The sequence below is a fragment of the Chiroxiphia lanceolata genome, chromosome 1 (genome assembly GCF_009829145.1).
Source record: "Chiroxiphia lanceolata isolate bChiLan1 chromosome 1, bChiLan1.pri, whole genome shotgun sequence".
NCBI classification, from domain to species: domain Eukaryota; kingdom Metazoa; phylum Chordata; class Aves; order Passeriformes; family Pipridae; genus Chiroxiphia; species Chiroxiphia lanceolata.
Genome location: NC_045637.1, coordinates 106,564,810 through 106,582,498, shown reverse-complemented (window position 1 = coordinate 106,582,498; position 17,689 = coordinate 106,564,810). Strand labels below are relative to the sequence as shown.

At 38.2% G+C, this 17,689-nt stretch overlaps 1 protein-coding gene across 17 annotated transcripts in view; it reads right to left on the bottom strand.

The window, feature by feature from the left end:
- Positions 1 to 17,689, bottom strand: part of ARPP21 (cAMP regulated phosphoprotein 21) — a 196,569-nt gene that overhangs the window by 26,424 nt on the left and 152,456 nt on the right. For all 17 annotated transcript variants that reach the window (XM_032703240.1, XM_032703338.1, XM_032703346.1 and 14 more), the window contains one exon: positions 12,620 to 12,746. In XM_032703240.1, coding sequence (XP_032559131.1) covers positions 12,620 to 12,746 — 127 coding nt within the window. The remainder of the gene's footprint in view (positions 1 to 12,619; positions 12,747 to 17,689) is intronic.

The following is a 17,689-nucleotide window of genomic DNA, read 5'->3' as shown; positions in this document are numbered from 1 at the left end:
AAATTCCTGAACAAACAGATAAATGACATATTCTTGCATCTACTAAAGCAAAGTCCAAAATCAACCACTTGCACAGCAGATCCACCAATATCCAACCCTGCTCCATCACCAGCATAATGTGCACTGTGAAGTCCTACCTCTCAGTGTCATAGATCTCTCACCAACACAATACAGACAAAAATCAACTAAAATCACATTTTTGGTTAACAAAACTTACTGAGATTTTGAAAATACTACACTATAGTGTAAAAACTGGGTTATCACTTGTTTCATCTCCACAGTAAAGATCTCCAAACCAAAAGCTTTTGAAAGCACTGTAACAATGTTGTTGTAAAACAGATATTCAATACGAGGTTTTGTCATTTACTTTTGTGCTTAGTGAGCGCAGCATGGTTACAGCTTACTAAGTACTGATGTATTGCACACCACAACATAATGAAAAGAAGATGAAAGAAAAGGTGTGAGGCCACTTAAGGGGATATCAGAGAATGGTTTTGGTTTAGCAGCCCATTTTATGTGCCATCGTTCACCCTGAACCACCCAAGTCACCCTCTTGGCATGCAGTAGCCTCCAGAAGTGTATTAAAAGTTTAAGAAACCTAGAAGAAATAAGAAATTCAGCATTTCTTTTCAAAGCCAACATTGCTATCACTCAGCAAAGCACCCTGCTGGGATTGCTTCACAGAAATACAACTGCTTTGCTAACTGGAGACTCAGGCTTTTTTCCCCTCATATTCTCAGTTGCTATTTGATGGATGTGCTGAGTCTCTTCACTTACAGGAGGAAATTCAGGAAAAGAGTTCTTTCTGATTAATTATGGCCTACTTGGAAACAGCATTTTACTAGTCAATTAGAAACAATTCTCTAAGGCAAACTGTATTTTCATGCGCCCACACCTGTTTCTCTAATAAATCATATCATTCTATATACACAATGGGCCATATTATGGCAAAAATGGCTGCCTAATGCATTCCAAACACCACTGTAAAGTCATGCAATACATTAATTGGAACCAAGTAGATTGAGCAGACAGAAACTGAACTCACTGTGCTCTTCTCCAGGCTTCAAATTGGTCAGAAAACTAATATGAGGATTAAAAAGACTACACATAGCCTAACTAACTAAAAATCTTATTAAAAATAAGTAGCTCTGCACCTTCACTTTCTTCCTTATAATGGAACAAGTAAATACATCAAAGTGGGATAACAAGGGGAAAGAAGGTACATGTTAGTTCCATATCCTCTGTCAGATTGAAACATACCACATCAGCCTTTGTAGCCATTTGGTTAAGTCTCAAACTTGCACAGAAGAAATGAAGAGTGTGTAGGCAACTACAAATTACATTTGTTTAAATTTTATAAAAGAAAGAAATCTCTTCAGTTTAGTTTGTAAACACTCCATAGTTCACTATCAACACAGAGACAAAATGGATAAAAGCAGATGAGACCTTATCAATGTGAAGTTTCCATCATGTAAGTATAAATATGGTTCACTGCAGATATACGTTACCTCAGTGAAATTAGTGGGAGCAGTGTGAAGACTCAACAATGTCCTACAAACCCACTGGCATTGCTAGCTATGTTTCCTAGGCACAAATTTCTTGTTCCTTATATTGCAAGACAAGATTTCTGGAAAACAGAGATAAGCAATTCAAAGAAAAGTAGAATAATATTTGCTTTATTTTACTAAGGAATGTTTTCTTCTTGAACAGGACCCTGACAACAAATTCATGGTTTCCCACTTTTATAGACCAGTGCTGAGGCATGTTTCTGGAGCAGAAAAACAGAGCTCTTTTCCCTCCCGCTTTTTTTTTCCCCCTCATATCCTTTACCTCTCCTTATCAGAGCATCCTGTGCACTGCTCCACGACATGAACTGATGACCCATATATGTTTCACTGATCCTTTCACTGACCGGTTTCCACTGAGTTGCCTGAAAAGCCCCAAGGTGAAGCGAGGTTAACAATACTCCTTTGGGATCTGTAAGGAATCCATGGGAGCTGTAAGGAACTGTGGTGTGGCACTGAGGGATAAGGCTGAAGTCCCATGAAGCTGTGTGGGTAGGAGAGAAGCTCAGGATGAAGCAGCTCTCAGCTTCATCTTTAGTCTCCTCAGCAGCTCACCACAATGGAACAGAAACTTTATATGATGTATACCACTGAAAATTCTATGGAAGGCAGTATTGATGACATGGTGCCCTGAGGAGCTTTTGGAAATTATTCAAGAGATATTAATACACCCAAGCACCTTGGACATCACCTTCTCCCCTCTGTAAAACAAGTCCTGCCATCAGAGGCTCTATGTGAGTTATAGCTGAGAGAGCACAAGAGCATTTGCCTATGTCAACACTGCAATACAAATCATTTGGTGATAGCTTGGGTATAAAACCCACTTTGTAAAACTTGTGTCCACTCTTTTATGCACAAATCACAAGCAAATTCATACTTTTCTGGAACAAAGAACATCAGGAAACCTAATTCAGATTTCTAATTCCTGCATTAGATGATAATTCTATTTCACAAAATTACTTTTGCCTTGTGATGTAGCTGCATTTATAATTATTTATTGCCCAGCTCAAGGTTAAGTGAAGGAACAGACTCACTGAGATCCTGTATAAGCCCCTATTTTTCACAATGTGCTACAGAAGATTAATTGTTTTCTATTTCTCCAATAGAGACAGAATTAAAATTGCCATTTGATGCAAACTATTAATCCAGCAATCATTTTGAAGTACTACACTGCTTGTTATAATTTAATACATTTCCCCTCTTATTCTATGAAGTATTACTTGGTAACCTTAAAAATTCAATTTGTGCAATTCTCCTTTGTAAGACCTGTAAAAATCCAGTCTTTTGCACTCCTGCAGACTCGGTACCTGATGAAAGGTAGCTCTTAACAAAGAGCAAACTGGAAATGCAGCATTGCTGAGCAGATGCTATTGAAGATGTTCTGGTTTACCAGCATGCTACTTGGAAGCCCTGAGGACAGTGCTGAAGCACATAATAAATTGTTTTGATAACACAGGCTGACAAAAAGAGCAAGGTTACATACATATATATAGCCTAAATATTTGCTTGCTCAGAAATGGCTTCTTTCTATTCATTTTTTTCCTTAAGCAATGCCACAGGGCTAAAGTCCTTTAGAGGGAAATTATTCACAAGAAAAACAGTATTTACAGGCAAAGTCCACTGCTTATTTCTTATGGTGGATGTGGGTTTTCATTGTATAAGCATATATATGGAACACCAAGACTGAAGACAATGAGAAATTCAAATAATTGCAAAATTACAAACTAATCCAAACAGTAATATTTAGGAAAACACACTTAGGGATCCTGCCTGTACAGTCCCAAAAGGGGACTGTACAGTGGGAACTTTGGGTGTCCAACTTTTTACAGGTGTGAATGAATAAATAGCTGTCACAGTAAAAGTTTTTTCCTTCCCTTTCTGATTTACCTAAGCTGTCCAAGGAACATTTTTAGAGATGGAAAATAGCCCTGAATTGGATAGCCACTATCGTGGTTGCCTTAACATTCTTTTAGCCCCCGGATGCAAGCTCTCTGCTCTGTCCCAGGAGCGAAGAAGAAAATCTCTTCATATATATATATATACACTGTTCTTAGCACAGAGGGCCTCACGACTAGCTGTAGCTCCTTGGTATGAGTATGGTACAAAAATCATTATTGCACAGGCTGGCCTCTTTTCCTTTCCTTGTTCTTAAGTGTTTACATGATGGTAGTCAAAAGACTATTTGTAGTCAAAAGACATCAGGATCTGGGAACTGCACTGAAAACAAAAATAAATTAAATATGTAAAAATGCAGAATGAAAATCTGTGTTAAAGTACTTCTAATCTCAGCTCTTTCCAGAAAAAAGGCACTACGTAAAAAGGAATTTCAGTTCAACATATTGAGTAGTGTGCTTGTTTGTCTCTCCATTCTGAAAATTACATTCCTGATGAGAATACAGTCATGTCTTGCCACCAAGACATAAGCAGAAGCAGAAACAGAAGGTCTATTCGTCAGTTCTGGAGTGAATTTAACATAAAATGACTTGCATTTACAGATAAGGCTTTAGACTGGCAGCCAAGGCCGAGGAAAGAATCACCTCTTTCCTTTCTCAATCTACATCCTATCAGGCATGAAAGAATCCTCACCAGAATCTGCTGCAAGAAAATCTGTGTTTATCCTTATCATTCATAATGACAAATGGCAGAGATACCCACTGGAAGTGAAACCTCAGCAGGGACTATGTATCACTAGTAATAAGAGAAATAATTAAGCTGTTAGAACCAGACACTCAGACAGCAAATTCAATTTTTTTTTTTTTTTTTTTTATTTTCTGTTCAATACCAATGACAGCTACCAGCCATCAGGCATTACAATTAGCTCATGCTGCAGGAATGCTGTCTGCTCTGGTGCATAATGAGAGAGCTGCAACAGAGAGCAGGACCTGGGGAGGAGGTGAAGAACTATTTGGAGAGGTATCATGTATCTTTGCCAGTTGCTAAGGTAACCAGCTCTTTTCTTTGGGAAGAGCCATGGGCTGCCTAATTCACACATACATACATCAGCCTTATTTCACTTGCAAACAAACAAATGAGAACTTTAAATAATTGCTCGCTTGCTATATAAATTCATATGTTCTATAGAACTAATAATGGTGAGTCAAAATAAAAATATCCTTGCAATTGCAGGGGGATGCTGCTCTTGTGGATAATTTAGGCAAACAATGACTGCCTGTAACAAAGGCTGAACAAAATTCAGGTAAAGACTTTTTAACATATCAGGGCTGGTCAGCAGAACACCACTTCAGTTACTGGGACATCATTCTTGAGTTCCTCTGCCCTAAGACTGAATATGTGCTGTGGGCCCTTCCTCCGGGCAGCTCATACACACACTTCTTCTACTGCATCCTAACCTAAATAACTATCCTGTTCTACTGAGTTTTACAACTGCAAATTGTGCTTCGATTCTTAAATCCTCAGTCAATAGCAACTGTAAGGCAAAAGCTCCCTCCTCCTTCTCCTTCCCGCAGTACAGACCTCTGGTGTACATTTGGAATATTTCTTCAATTATTAGCAGAGACCCAAAAGCCCTCCTGCACTTTTCCACTTCTCCATCCCGCTGCATGCTTTCATTTGCAGAAAACTGAGGCCAAAAGCCTACAAACCTACTGTGAACAGCATGTCTGAAACAGAGATGGAGATGGCCTCTGTCCCTCCAGACAGGCCTTCTAGCATTTCTGTCCATTATAGGGCTCCACTAGTTCCACCAATGGCAGGATGGTATCAGAAAAGAAAAAAGAAGAAAAAAGAAAAAAAAAAAAAAAAGAAAAGAAGTCTGTCTTTGCTCTCTGGGATTACAATACAAACCTCTCAATTATTCAGTGCTGGAAAATTCCATCACAAGTAGCAGGAGCACCACACATTGATCCAACTTTGAATTAGCAATAGAGATGTTGTAGGACTCTTTGGCAAAGAAAAGACAGAAACATAAAGATTCTTTGTAGACATTGTTGAATACCTTAGTGTTCCCTACATTTTAGTGTGGCCTCTGCAATTTTTACAGAGGCTATTTTGAAGTTCTATCCACTGCACAATGCTGTTAGAAATCTTTTTCTCTCTCTGTTGTTCCTGTGCATTGACTGACATGAGACTAACAAATATTAATTCTCTAAAATAAAACTAAAATTTTAAAAATCTGTATTTTACTGTGAAACCCTTGGAATTCTGTCAGAAATTGCTTAGATTTTAATTAGTATTAGAGAAGTTGAACAAAACTTGAGAAGCCTTGAAAGAAAGCCACAAATAAGTGCCTGTCTTAAGAGTCTTATGGCTTCTGAGCCTACCAGTGTTCTCTTCCCTCAATATTTGCTCTCTCTTGGTGTTAATACTGAATAATTAAACAAGTCATTTGAGGAAGAACAAAGCTTTTTGACAAAAGTGATTTTGATTGTTAATTTTCAGAATCAAGTATGCTGCAGGGAGTGTGATAGTATTAATTCTGCTATTAATTTAAATTACAGATATTCTGTAAAGCTGTATGCTGGTTCAGTACTGCTGCAGCACTATTGCTAAATGTCAGAGAGAGAAAAGGATTTAGTGTTTCTAAGAGTAGAAATTCAAAAACTTTTAAGGCCCTGTCGTGGGTCTTCCAGCAAGCTTCTTAAAAAGTCTTGAATGCAATATTCAGTCACAGAATCCTCCTCCAGCAGTAGTGGAATGAAATCCAAAGTGCAAAATTTCAGGTAGCAAACTCCCTGTGGGTAGCTAATAGGTAACACCGAGGAGATGGATGGGTCTTGGAGCTAATCTTAAACATACACTATATACAATGGTGAAAGACTATAAAAGTGAGACCTCAAACTTGCAAAAAAAGAATATGGAATATATAACCAGAACTAAGCAAGTTTCTTGCTTTATGTTCTTTTTTCCCCACACTCTTAATTCTCAGCTCCTTTACACCTTTAAAGAAAGCACTGTAAGAAAGACAGAGAACATCCCTGAACAGCAGAGATCCCAGTGAGCATTTCCTCTGAAATGCACAAACATGACTTAAAATCTCTCAAGTGAGGCATCTGCCTAAAGCTGGAACCAAATCATAAAATTAAATGGGAAAAAAACCCCCAAAACACACACATATGCACACAAAAAGAGGGCTTCTTTTCTCCAGATGTGATTTAGGGGGAAAAAAAATAAATCTGAAGAGCAGTCTCCTAGGTTTGCTACAGGTATCTTCCTGGCCCAGCCATCCCAAGTCTCTAAGGCAGCTGGTAGAATTGCTGAGTTCTGCCTTATAGATGCTCTTGGGCTGAGACACTGTCTAAATGGAAGTGTGCTTGTAGGTAGAGCTTTAAGTTTCTGAGCAACTTAAACAAAAAATACTTGGACAGAAATTAATAATATTGGTGTGGATTGCTTCCAGATCACAATTTTTAACTTAGTCCTATTGCAATTGCTGCAAACTCCTTCTTCATTTGGCCCTACTATTTATCGAAATTCTTTTAAATTTCAAAGCCTTACATCAATATTAATGAACACAGCACTACACCTAAGTATCTAAACCAGTAGGGCTCTGTCAAGACTCTGTAAAAATGAGATGCATCTCCCTTGTAATGCTTTCCAGGAGAGCAGTATCTGCTGAAAAAAATACAGCATTGAACACAGATGGACACCTTCTGTAAAAATCTGTTTCAATAGTACAGTAAGCAATTACTGTTAGAGAAACAGTGTCTTCAGATAATGAGATACTTAAAAATTGAAGTTGTTTATGTTTATAGAAGAAGAGAAATTATAGACGGAATTATGCAAACAAATCTATCATGGACCATGAGCTTCTGTCAGGTTGCTAATGAAGGTAGAAAGCAGCAATCTTTCTTTATAAGGTTCTCTAATGACCATGATAACAAACCAATTTTTTTTTTTTAGTGCTGTACATTTCCCTTCCCCCATTTTTTTTCTGGTGAGTATCAGTTTATAGTGATAAATGCTTTCAGAAGACAAAGAGAATGAAAAAAACTTAAAGATGACACTCTTGAATTATGCTGACACTGAAATGATTAAATTAAGCAAAAATTCAGTATTTCACTGTCAATTTGATTTCTACCCAAACAAATTTGTGGACTCTGTTAAGGTACATTTTGTCTTCACTTAAAATTTGCTTCCAAGATGCATTAAAGAGACAATTACCTCTTTTATCTTACTGTAAGCTGTAAAGGCTAATAATATAGTAGTCCATCAGAAATATTACCTTTCCTTCAAGAAAAACATTTTCTGCTTAGAGAAGATCCATGCATACTGATTAAGAAAGGATTCTACACCCAGACAGTGTTCAGATATATACTTTCATCACATAAGGACTTTGTTTGCCTAACGTACACAAAACAACTATATTGCTTTTAGGAAAAAGCAGAGATTTCCTATGCTGTCTGAGCTTTTCATGCTATCTGGGCACCGAAACAGGTTATAATGGCAACATCTGTTGATTCTTGAATGCATGAGAAATCCTAAAATCATTACATTAATTACAGGAATTACAGAACAACCAATTATGCTAAATAGCATCTTATTTTTGTCTGGAAATATTGCAGTGTAAACTTTCGGCTGGAAGATTTACTATCGTAGTACTACAGATTTTAGCTTTAATCTCCTCAAAAGATGATCTTCATTGCTGATGCAAAACACACACCACAGACTTTTACCTTACCACGGTGTGATAAACCAAGCTAATAGTCTTTTAGAACTAGACCCAAACAAGATAATAATAATATAAATATTATTTTAATAATATAAATACTATTTTATCCTTAAAAGTTTTGTTGCCCTCTGAAATTACCTGGAACATGATGCAAACCTACAACAATGAACTAAACTAGGAAAAAAATCATGTAATATGTTGCAGCTTGTTCATTTATGAACAGCAGTAAGAACAGTTGCACATCCCAAAGTAATACAGGTATTTATCCAGCTCATGTTTCTGAAGCACTTCAGAGATGAAAAATCCTCAAAGTGCACAGCATTTGCTATAATGAAAGAAAATAGAGAGACAGATATAAAATAACACATTGCTGATTTCTATTATCATGATAAAATAAAAATAATTATGGATTTATCATCAATACACCTCTGTTTTTCTATTCAAACACAATAACTAGGATTGAAAGCTTTCAAAACTATCAATACGGAGATAATTACTGAAGAATTAAAAACTGAGGATGTGCAATTTACAGAATACTGCTAGATGTGAATACAGAAATAATATTCTCTTCTGTGAGGTTACAAAACTGGGGAATTCACAGTATCTCAAGTATCACTTCTTACAGAGTGGAGAAACAGCAACATATCTAAATGTTTGAAAAATGAGCATACTGTTTTTGAGGATACCTGCCTGAGCACACCTTAAGAATGCACTTACGATGTCCTACACATGCCATGGTGTGTGACAGACACCAGCTCAACCCTGGCCCCACTTAATGGCAACACTTTTAAAAACTTTCCATTGAGCAGGACTGGACACAAGAATGGTGCAGAAGAAGCATAATGAAGAAGAGCAACCATGGCATGTATCTGAGTGAAACAAAACTACTTCTGTTTACAGACAATGACACCACATGGTTAGAAACCACATTTTGGCTTGAAGAGAAATGAACACAATTCACAAATGGCAGAGGTTTTTATAAAATCTTCATGGATGACACTGTTTGTATTAGGCTTCTGCCAGAAATGGGTCACTTAGGTTCTCATATAAGCCAGCACTTAAGCAAATAAAAATAGAAAAGGTAAATAAACACACAAAATGTTTTCATCCTTCTATCCAATGATTTATTGTTGCCAGAGCTCTAATCTAATTTTAGGTGAGCTCATCTTTTTTTCTGCCCTGGAGCCACTTAAACTCAATATTGCTCTCCTTCCAGAGCCACGAGAGAGTAAAGGCTCCCTCAGCCACTACAGATGCTGTGCTGACATTTTACTTTAGCTGTTCACTGTAAAAGTCATCAATATTGCCTCACTCCTGAAGAGACCTTTTCTAACAAAAATGAAAACAAATTGCTGGCATTAGATCAAACTTTGACCTCTGCATCCCAAAGTGGGGAAAGTGAGATCTGAACTCTTTGCTTTGCAAGCTTCCAAAAGCTCTTCCAAGAAGGCAAACTTTTTTTATTTTAGTAAAATGTTTTCTGAGCTGCCAGGCTGAAGCTGCTTCCTTGCTCATGCTGTCAATATGAGCTAGCTGGCAGGTACAGGCAGCCAGCTGGGGCTCCCATGGGCCTGCCTGCACCACAGCTGTCCTCTCTCTGAAGCAGCAGCAAGTGATGTGAGGTCTTTGGGGAAACTATTTCAGAAATCATCTTTTCGTCTGCCTCCTTTCCATCTGTTCACTCTTCCCATCCTCAATATTCCTGCCCTGAACTCTATTTCACCAGCACTATCGTCCTTCATGTCTTCTTTTTCCTGTCCCTGGTTATCCTTGGCTCCTCATGTGCTGATCTAAAGCTAAGTCTGTGTGGGAAGAAAAACTACACTCTGAAACGCTTGTGGATTGCTATTTTCTGGTCATATACAAGTTTCTACAAAGATTTAAAAGGATTTTTTGGTGTGATTACTCTGCTAGGTTTCCTCAAACAACCCTCAGAATACCGTTTTGAGTTCATCTTCTAATTTCTATCACATTTGATGGAGAGATGAGATCTTCAAAGATATGACATTTCTTCAGGTTTGTAAAAATCAATGTCTCGAAAGAAGAGAGACGCAAACCAGCTCACTTGCCCTACTGTCAACAGGCTACAGCAGGAACCAGAAGCTACTTGCCGTTTAGGTGCCAGCAGTCAATCTGCTGTGGTGGTGAAACACCATCTCTTGCCCAGCAAGCAGCTATTGGGCATCTAAGAGGAGTCAAAAGAGATGAGGAGTTTGCAGGTGAGCTGAGGCACATAAGGAACAAAATGAATGTTTGTGAGGAGGCTGATGGTAAGAAAAGCAGATACAGTGATGATACCAGGTATGAAACCATCTGAAACTATCACTGAATCATTTGGGTTTTTGGTGTCTCAGCGCTCACAGTGCACCACCTGCAAGAAATCTGTAGCATACGCTTTCCTACACTTTTAATTCTCCTGTGACATATTGGAAAGCTATTTATTTTCCAAATTCCAAGGGTTAGTGTTGAACAAAAATCTGAACGTTCCTTACACCATCTGTAGGCAACTGCAAGCTTCATCCTGTCACATATATCACATGGTCGGACAGTGACTACGGGAAAGGATGTATCTGAGGCCAAAGGGATGAACCAGCCTGTGGAATTGTTCTCAGCCAAGTCTCAAGATCTGAGAATAGCTAAACACTTATTATCATCACCACGGCAGGGAGTCTAAACAGTAGTCACAATGTTTTCATTTCTAAACATGAGATAAAAATAATGCTTCCAACTGAGTAGGCAGCTGAAAGAGCGAATTGCAGGAAAAGACTGATGCGCTAGAGATTTTACACAAACTCTTTGACTCATGTTTTCCAAACATGTAAGGAAAACGATGCAGTAAACACTGAAACAAAATTAGCATTTGCATCTCTGCATTGTCTGTAATCAAACACAAGAGCTTCTGTGCTACCATATATCTTTAAAATATGATTTTCTCAAGATCAAACAACTGGATCTTCTCCAGAACATCACTCATGTGCTTCAGACCATCTCTTGTGGACTGCACTTACCATAATCTCCACTGTGCTATGGATGTAGCATTAAACTGATAAATATGGTTTCATAACAACACAGCAGATACAGATAACGTCACCTAAGTTGATTTGCACTTAGGTTCACAGACCCACTATACAGAGATAATAAATATGATACCAGACTGTCAGGCAGGAAGAAGCTAGAAGAGACAGATGACCTTTGTGTAATACTTCATCCTCTTCTCTCTCAGGAATGTATAACATGAAGATATGAAAGCAGACACAGGCAGTCACCACCGACACCAACCAAAATGTCACCAATTTTATTAGAACACAGAACAACATAAAAAAAAAGTAATCAATTGCTTAGAGCTGTGTTTGCTGTGTCTGTCTTCCTGAGTGCCTGAGAGAGTGGAACAAAATTGCCAGCAGTCACATTATGGAGAGAGGTTGACAGGCTGGATGACCTGTTCACATCTCATGTCTGGGCTCTTGACTTGCATCTTAAATGACTTTCACATCAATGCCTTAGCAGGGAATCTGCTTTGTCATTCAGAAGGGTTTCTGCCAAACTGAGATCAAATAGTGAATACTTTGTCCTACCTGGCACGTCTGTAATTGCAAGTCCTACTGGGAAAGCAACACCCTCCCCTTCACCTCCCCCACCATACACCTGGAGTTATTGTTTGGGACACCCTATAAGGGGAGGTATGTGATAAAGAAACAGACACTTAACAACTTCAAAAAAATCTCCAACACCGGAATTGTTTATTCCCTTGAAATGAGAGCAACTCCCTCAATACCACAGTTCCTGCTCTCCCCTGACACACACCAACCCAGTTCTCCCCATGTCCCTCTTACTCTGGAGTCATCTGGAGTGACATGACACAGCAGGAAAAGAGACCGGTTCACTGTGAGACCTGCTACTCACTCTCTTACAGTGTAACGGCCCCCGTTCCAGCCGCACGTCGCTGTGGGAAACTGGTCCCTATGGGCACCAACCACACAGACAATCTTGCCGCTCTTCATGCTTGGGGAGAGCAGAAGGTGGTGGAGCACAACTGGCCCTTTCTGCATCATTGAAGACCTGTCCACTATGTAGAGTCATACAAACATTGGAGAAGTTTCCACGATGAAGGGCTACCACAACAGTTGACTTCAACATGCAATGTGACTGCCCACATCAGTTCCCCCTCTCTGCCCCATCACATGGAGCATGGACACCTGAGGACATGGCACTGCATGGAGGACAGCAGGGGTGGAAAACGCAATCTCTGCTCTTCCATTGCTTGGTATGTCCAAGCAAAACGTTTCCTAATTTGTAATTTTCATCGTATTTTCAAACAGAACAGTGACCAGCTTTCCTCTCCACTGTTCAATTAAAACACAACCAACAGGTTTCACCAGCGAAGGCACTGCAAGCAGCTGAAGAAATGAGTAACAGATGTACATACCTGCTTGCTGTGCAGTCTGTGGGATCTGTTGACTCCGCTGTGCGTTGTACTGAACTGAGGCAATGGGTCTGTACTGCTGAGTTGTTGAGGTAGGGTACTGACCAGATGGGTAGTAATACACTGGCATCTGCAAAGAAAGAGAACAGTAGCTAACTGTAAACTCTAAAGATTAAAGATTCATAAAATAAAACAAAACTGGAAGAGGAGCAAGAGTTTGAGTCAAGCATATTAGTGGTAACACGAATCAAGAGAAGTGGTTTGCATTGTCTCTCATCAAGAATCACTGCTTGCTTCCAGCTTTGCTAGGAAAAGGGCTATCAGTGCCCACATTTCTTTTCAGATAATTCAAGAAACAGGAAAAAACAGAGTTTTAATTGAAAGTGACAAAAATCAGACAGAATTCATAAAAAGCTACATGCATATACCAAAGGAAAAACACCACAGTAGTTTTTTATCACACTACAATATCAAAAGCTGCAGCAAAATGGATGCAAACAATACCTTCTGTATCAACATTACATATACAGACAGCATGTTGAACCATTAAATGAACTGTGGAGAAAATGGTCCATTCGAAGCAAAGAATGGCCTAGAGTAAACATATTTAGAAGTGACATGGAGACCAAGATGGAATGTGTGTGCCCTAAACACCTGTAGGAAACAACCATTAAATTCACGTGTCTGGATAAAAGCTACATCCTTCCTTACATGAACATTTCCCTCTCAAGCCTCTCTTGCACTTGGTGTGAAAACAGTTACAGTTCAAAAAACAAAGTTGTTTTCTTGCAGGACCTAAGGGTAGGCATTAAGTCAGCAAGTTCTGCTAGATGGGTTTCTTTTTTCTATTATTATTGTCATTATAGAGCAACGTGTACTACATCATTTTATCACATAGACGAACATCCAAGTTTGAGGGTGTCTGAAGCTAAATATTTTTCCTATACATGTTATATCACTGTTACTGAGACATTTGAGTAAAAAGTTCTCAACTGACCCCTCACAAGTTCAAAACACTCAAAATTTTTCATTTTCAGCTGCCAGGGATGCTGTGGGCACCTGACAGAGTTTGGCAGTGTACGGTATGAACAGACTGCAGAGGGGCACAGGCTCAGGAGAGTGTTGCTTCTCTTGCAACTTCTGCCACAACTGTCAGCATTTCTTAATAAGTCATTCAAATTTTTTCCCACTTTTGTGTAGCATTTATCCTACTCAGACATATGCACAGAATCATACCAAATGCTTTTTTATTTTTTTCATACAAAACCAAGAACTACTTTTGCCACTTTTATTTGCATGGAAGAAATGTTCCTCAAACAGCTCATTCAACTTAATCATCCATGAAGTGTTAGCAAAGTAAAGGTACCTACATCCTTTTGCATACTGCTAGGACATCATATGAGAGATTAGAAATTTTCCTTGGAAATTTTACAATCTCAGATGAGAAAAAAAGGCATAGACACAAAAGACTAGGCAAGAAGAGGCTATGGATGGCTACTTGGGCAAGTAGAAGACTACTGAATGGGTAACTGTGGTAGGAAAAGTATTAGGATTAACTGAGCTGAACTTGGTGGTGTCGGTAAAGTTAACCCCCTAGACCAACTGACAGTCAACAGCATCTGTCAATCAGATGGCTGAATAACCATTCCTTTTTCAAGGTCTGTTAGTTTTTTCTTCAACCAATTGAATTTTTTTTTTCCTCACTTTGCTAATACCAGATTCAGACAAGTATGAGAAAAACAAGGTTTTGATCAGAAAAAGTTGTAAGCTATCCTTTCTCCAGACAATACCAAGTGACACCTAATGGCTACAGCCTGCACTCACGTCATTTGTTTTGTTAGCGACTAAAGTAACAAAAACAAAACGCCTTTGTAGAATGGACAACACCATTATGAATTTGCTTCTCTGCAAAATAAAGTCACAAGGGACAGTAAAGTGGACCCAGACATTTAAGGTGCAAAATCATTCTTTAAACATCACAGCAGTGTAAATTGTGGATCAGGAAAGTTTCATGTGATAAACTCATCTTGTGAAGAGATGATTGTTTTCAGCAAAACTTTACCACAGTAGACTTGAAAGAAATGAGAAGACTAAGTCAAATCAATGCAAATAGTTAATCCTTCCTTGGAGCAGGGGAACAGAATAGACATTCTTTCAAACATTCTTTATTTTCTATTCTACAAACTAAAGAATATTAAACCCCCATGGAAATACTCTCACTTTTCCTGCCAGCATCTTAATCTCACTTAAAGGATTTAAATTTATTTGATTTACCCTCACCTTCCTCACTTTCCTTGTGCCGACAAGCCCCCAGATATTTGAAAATAGAAGAGCATTTGAGAACAACGAGAATTATCTCTTGGGGAATGATTCTGTAGGTATTAACTTTAAAATATTGAAGAGCATAGGTTGTGAATTGGGGTTTATAGCTGAACATGCTGAGCACAAAAACAAATATTTTACCACACAGATAACACCTCAGAGTTAGTCAAATGGCTTTCTCCCTTTCTCTCATTTTCTCAGTTCATTGGAATACATTTGTTATATAACCCACTTAGAAGCTTATTAGAGTGCAATCTAGCAGCATGAAAAATGTAAGTAGCAGAAGGGTAAAAAAAAATTATTTCATTTATAAAGATTAATGGATTATTTGCCAGTAATCATGCACACATGACTTGCAAAGAAGAGGTTTGGGTTTTGATATGTTATATTGTGGGGTGGATTTTGGTTTTTTTGGTTTGGGGTTTTTGTTGTTGTTGTTTGTGGGAGATTTTTTGTTTTGTCTGGTTTTGTTTTTTTAAAGAGCTTAGACATTAAAAGAAGGGCTTGGTATAAAATATGGATATGGTCTAAAATAGGTCTTTTGTGCTTGAGGGGCTTGGAAGGATCCATTTTCATTTATCTTATGAGTACATCTCTGTGTCAGTAGTTGAAACATGTTATTTGTCCTTTCTGATTCTACTTTAGTGAACAGTGGAATTAGAGGGATCAGCAATAACATGTATCACTTACATCATCTACTATGATCCTCTTGAATTTTTTTAGTTTCTCATTACATCAGTGTTACTAACACATTTACTTATGTGCTCTTCAACAAAAAAAAATTACATTTCTGTAGCAGGCTGCTGACATGACAAATTATATTTGAATTGCTTTCCCACGTGAAATGCACAATCTAACCTTGGACCTTTTGCTTGCAAAATGGACTTCACTTACAGAATCAGAAAGTTTCCATGGCATTAACAAGCGTGCCAAGACAGATATATGGTTATCCTAAAAATAAAATCAAATTACAAAAAAAAAGTGCTTCTAAGAGCATAACCTAAGTAAATGCTACCTTCTTTAGTTTAAAAGCATAGTTTCTTGATCTTAATCCTTGACACTGTGAAAAATCCCTCCTTTTTAATAATTATCATGGAAAGAGTTAAATATCCAATACCTTGGATATTCTTATTTTGAAGGTGAATACCTTCCTTGTATGTAGGCTGATCATTCCACCAAGTTCTACTTTTTCTCTCCTACTCAGTACTTTACTTAAGTTTAAACAGAACCGGGCACATCACTTTAAGAGACATTCAAGAAATGCCACGGATAGACATTACTTTTTCCTGCTTCTAATGTGCTTTGTTTATAGATGACATGCACAGACTCCATACAGCACTTGCTTTCCATTTTGTTCTGTTTACATACAGTCTGAAACCCATTAGGAGGCTGGGTGTCTCCTGGACTGCTCTCTAGCAGCACCCCTGAAATTCACTGGTATATTTTCCCATGGTAGGATCAGGAGTCCCAAAACCTCTCAGGATAATTTTACTTTCATAAACGACCTCCCTACTGACTTCCATCTTGATTCAGTCATCAGACAGGTATTCCACTTTCTCTTAAGATTGCTGATATCCAGTAAGCCTTGGATTAACACATTCATCCAGATAATTAATGATGCTGATATTATTGCTAATGCAACGGTTACAGTTACATAAATGGGAGTGAAGGCAGCAAGAGAAACCACAGTGATGTACGGACACTTTGAGGTTCCATTTCTTCCTAGTATCTAACTGACTGGGATCAGTCATTCTTTAAGGGTTTTTCTCTCCTCTCCTCCCCCCCCCCCAATACTTACAATAACAGTAACAAAAAATAATGGCTTGTGTATGATAACTCTAGGATGTACTCCAATATAATTTTCCGAGATCATCAAGGAAAGACCTGTTCATTTGCAGTGACTCCCCAACTTTCTTCATAACAAGTTTCATAGAGGAGACATGCTATGAATAAAGATTTTGTCTTAGGGTAGCTATTGACTCTCCAGGAGGGGGTTTCTGCAAAAAGACAGCTAAAATTAATGATGACATAAAATTAATCCAGGTGAAAAATCACTCAACATGTGTTGAGGCCTCTCCAGGCCTCTCCAAGAATTCATGCCATCTCACTTTTGGACATCATTTTGCCAAAGAATAAGACAGAGGTGAAAATAACTTTTAAGGGAGGATATCATTTCCCATTGGCATAATACTCCCATTTTTTCCATTTCTTCATTTGCAGAGGCAAGCACCATTGACAGAGTACTGCAAAACAGAATGTGGACCCTTGCTAAAGTGTCTGGTCCCATAAGCACTATAGAAGAAATACCAGAAAGAGGAGAAAAATGAAAATAGAGGAAGTAAAGATGCATGTTTGAAATCTGTGATATAAAGCAGTCATTTGCTGCTAAAAGACCCTTTCAGCAAAGCCAGGGTTTTGGTTTTTTGGTGTGATTTGTTTTTAGTTTTGTTTTTCTCTCTATTGGCTGAAAAAAGATAGATTCTTATTTTCAAGTTACTAAATCATGACTGTTGTCAAGTTAGGGAACAGCTGTGATGAAAGAAGAAGCAAAAGAAACATAAGAGGTCCTCTCACCTCTTCTTAGGCATGTCATTTCAAATCCAGTCTGTCTCTACATTGATGCAGACTGGGAGAAAGAATCTTGGAGAGTAGCTGTAGAGCCACATTTAACTGAACTTTAACAGATTAGATAATAATTTAAATGTAGTACTACTGTGTTTGTAGACTTGGAGAGCGTTTCTTTCTCCTCGT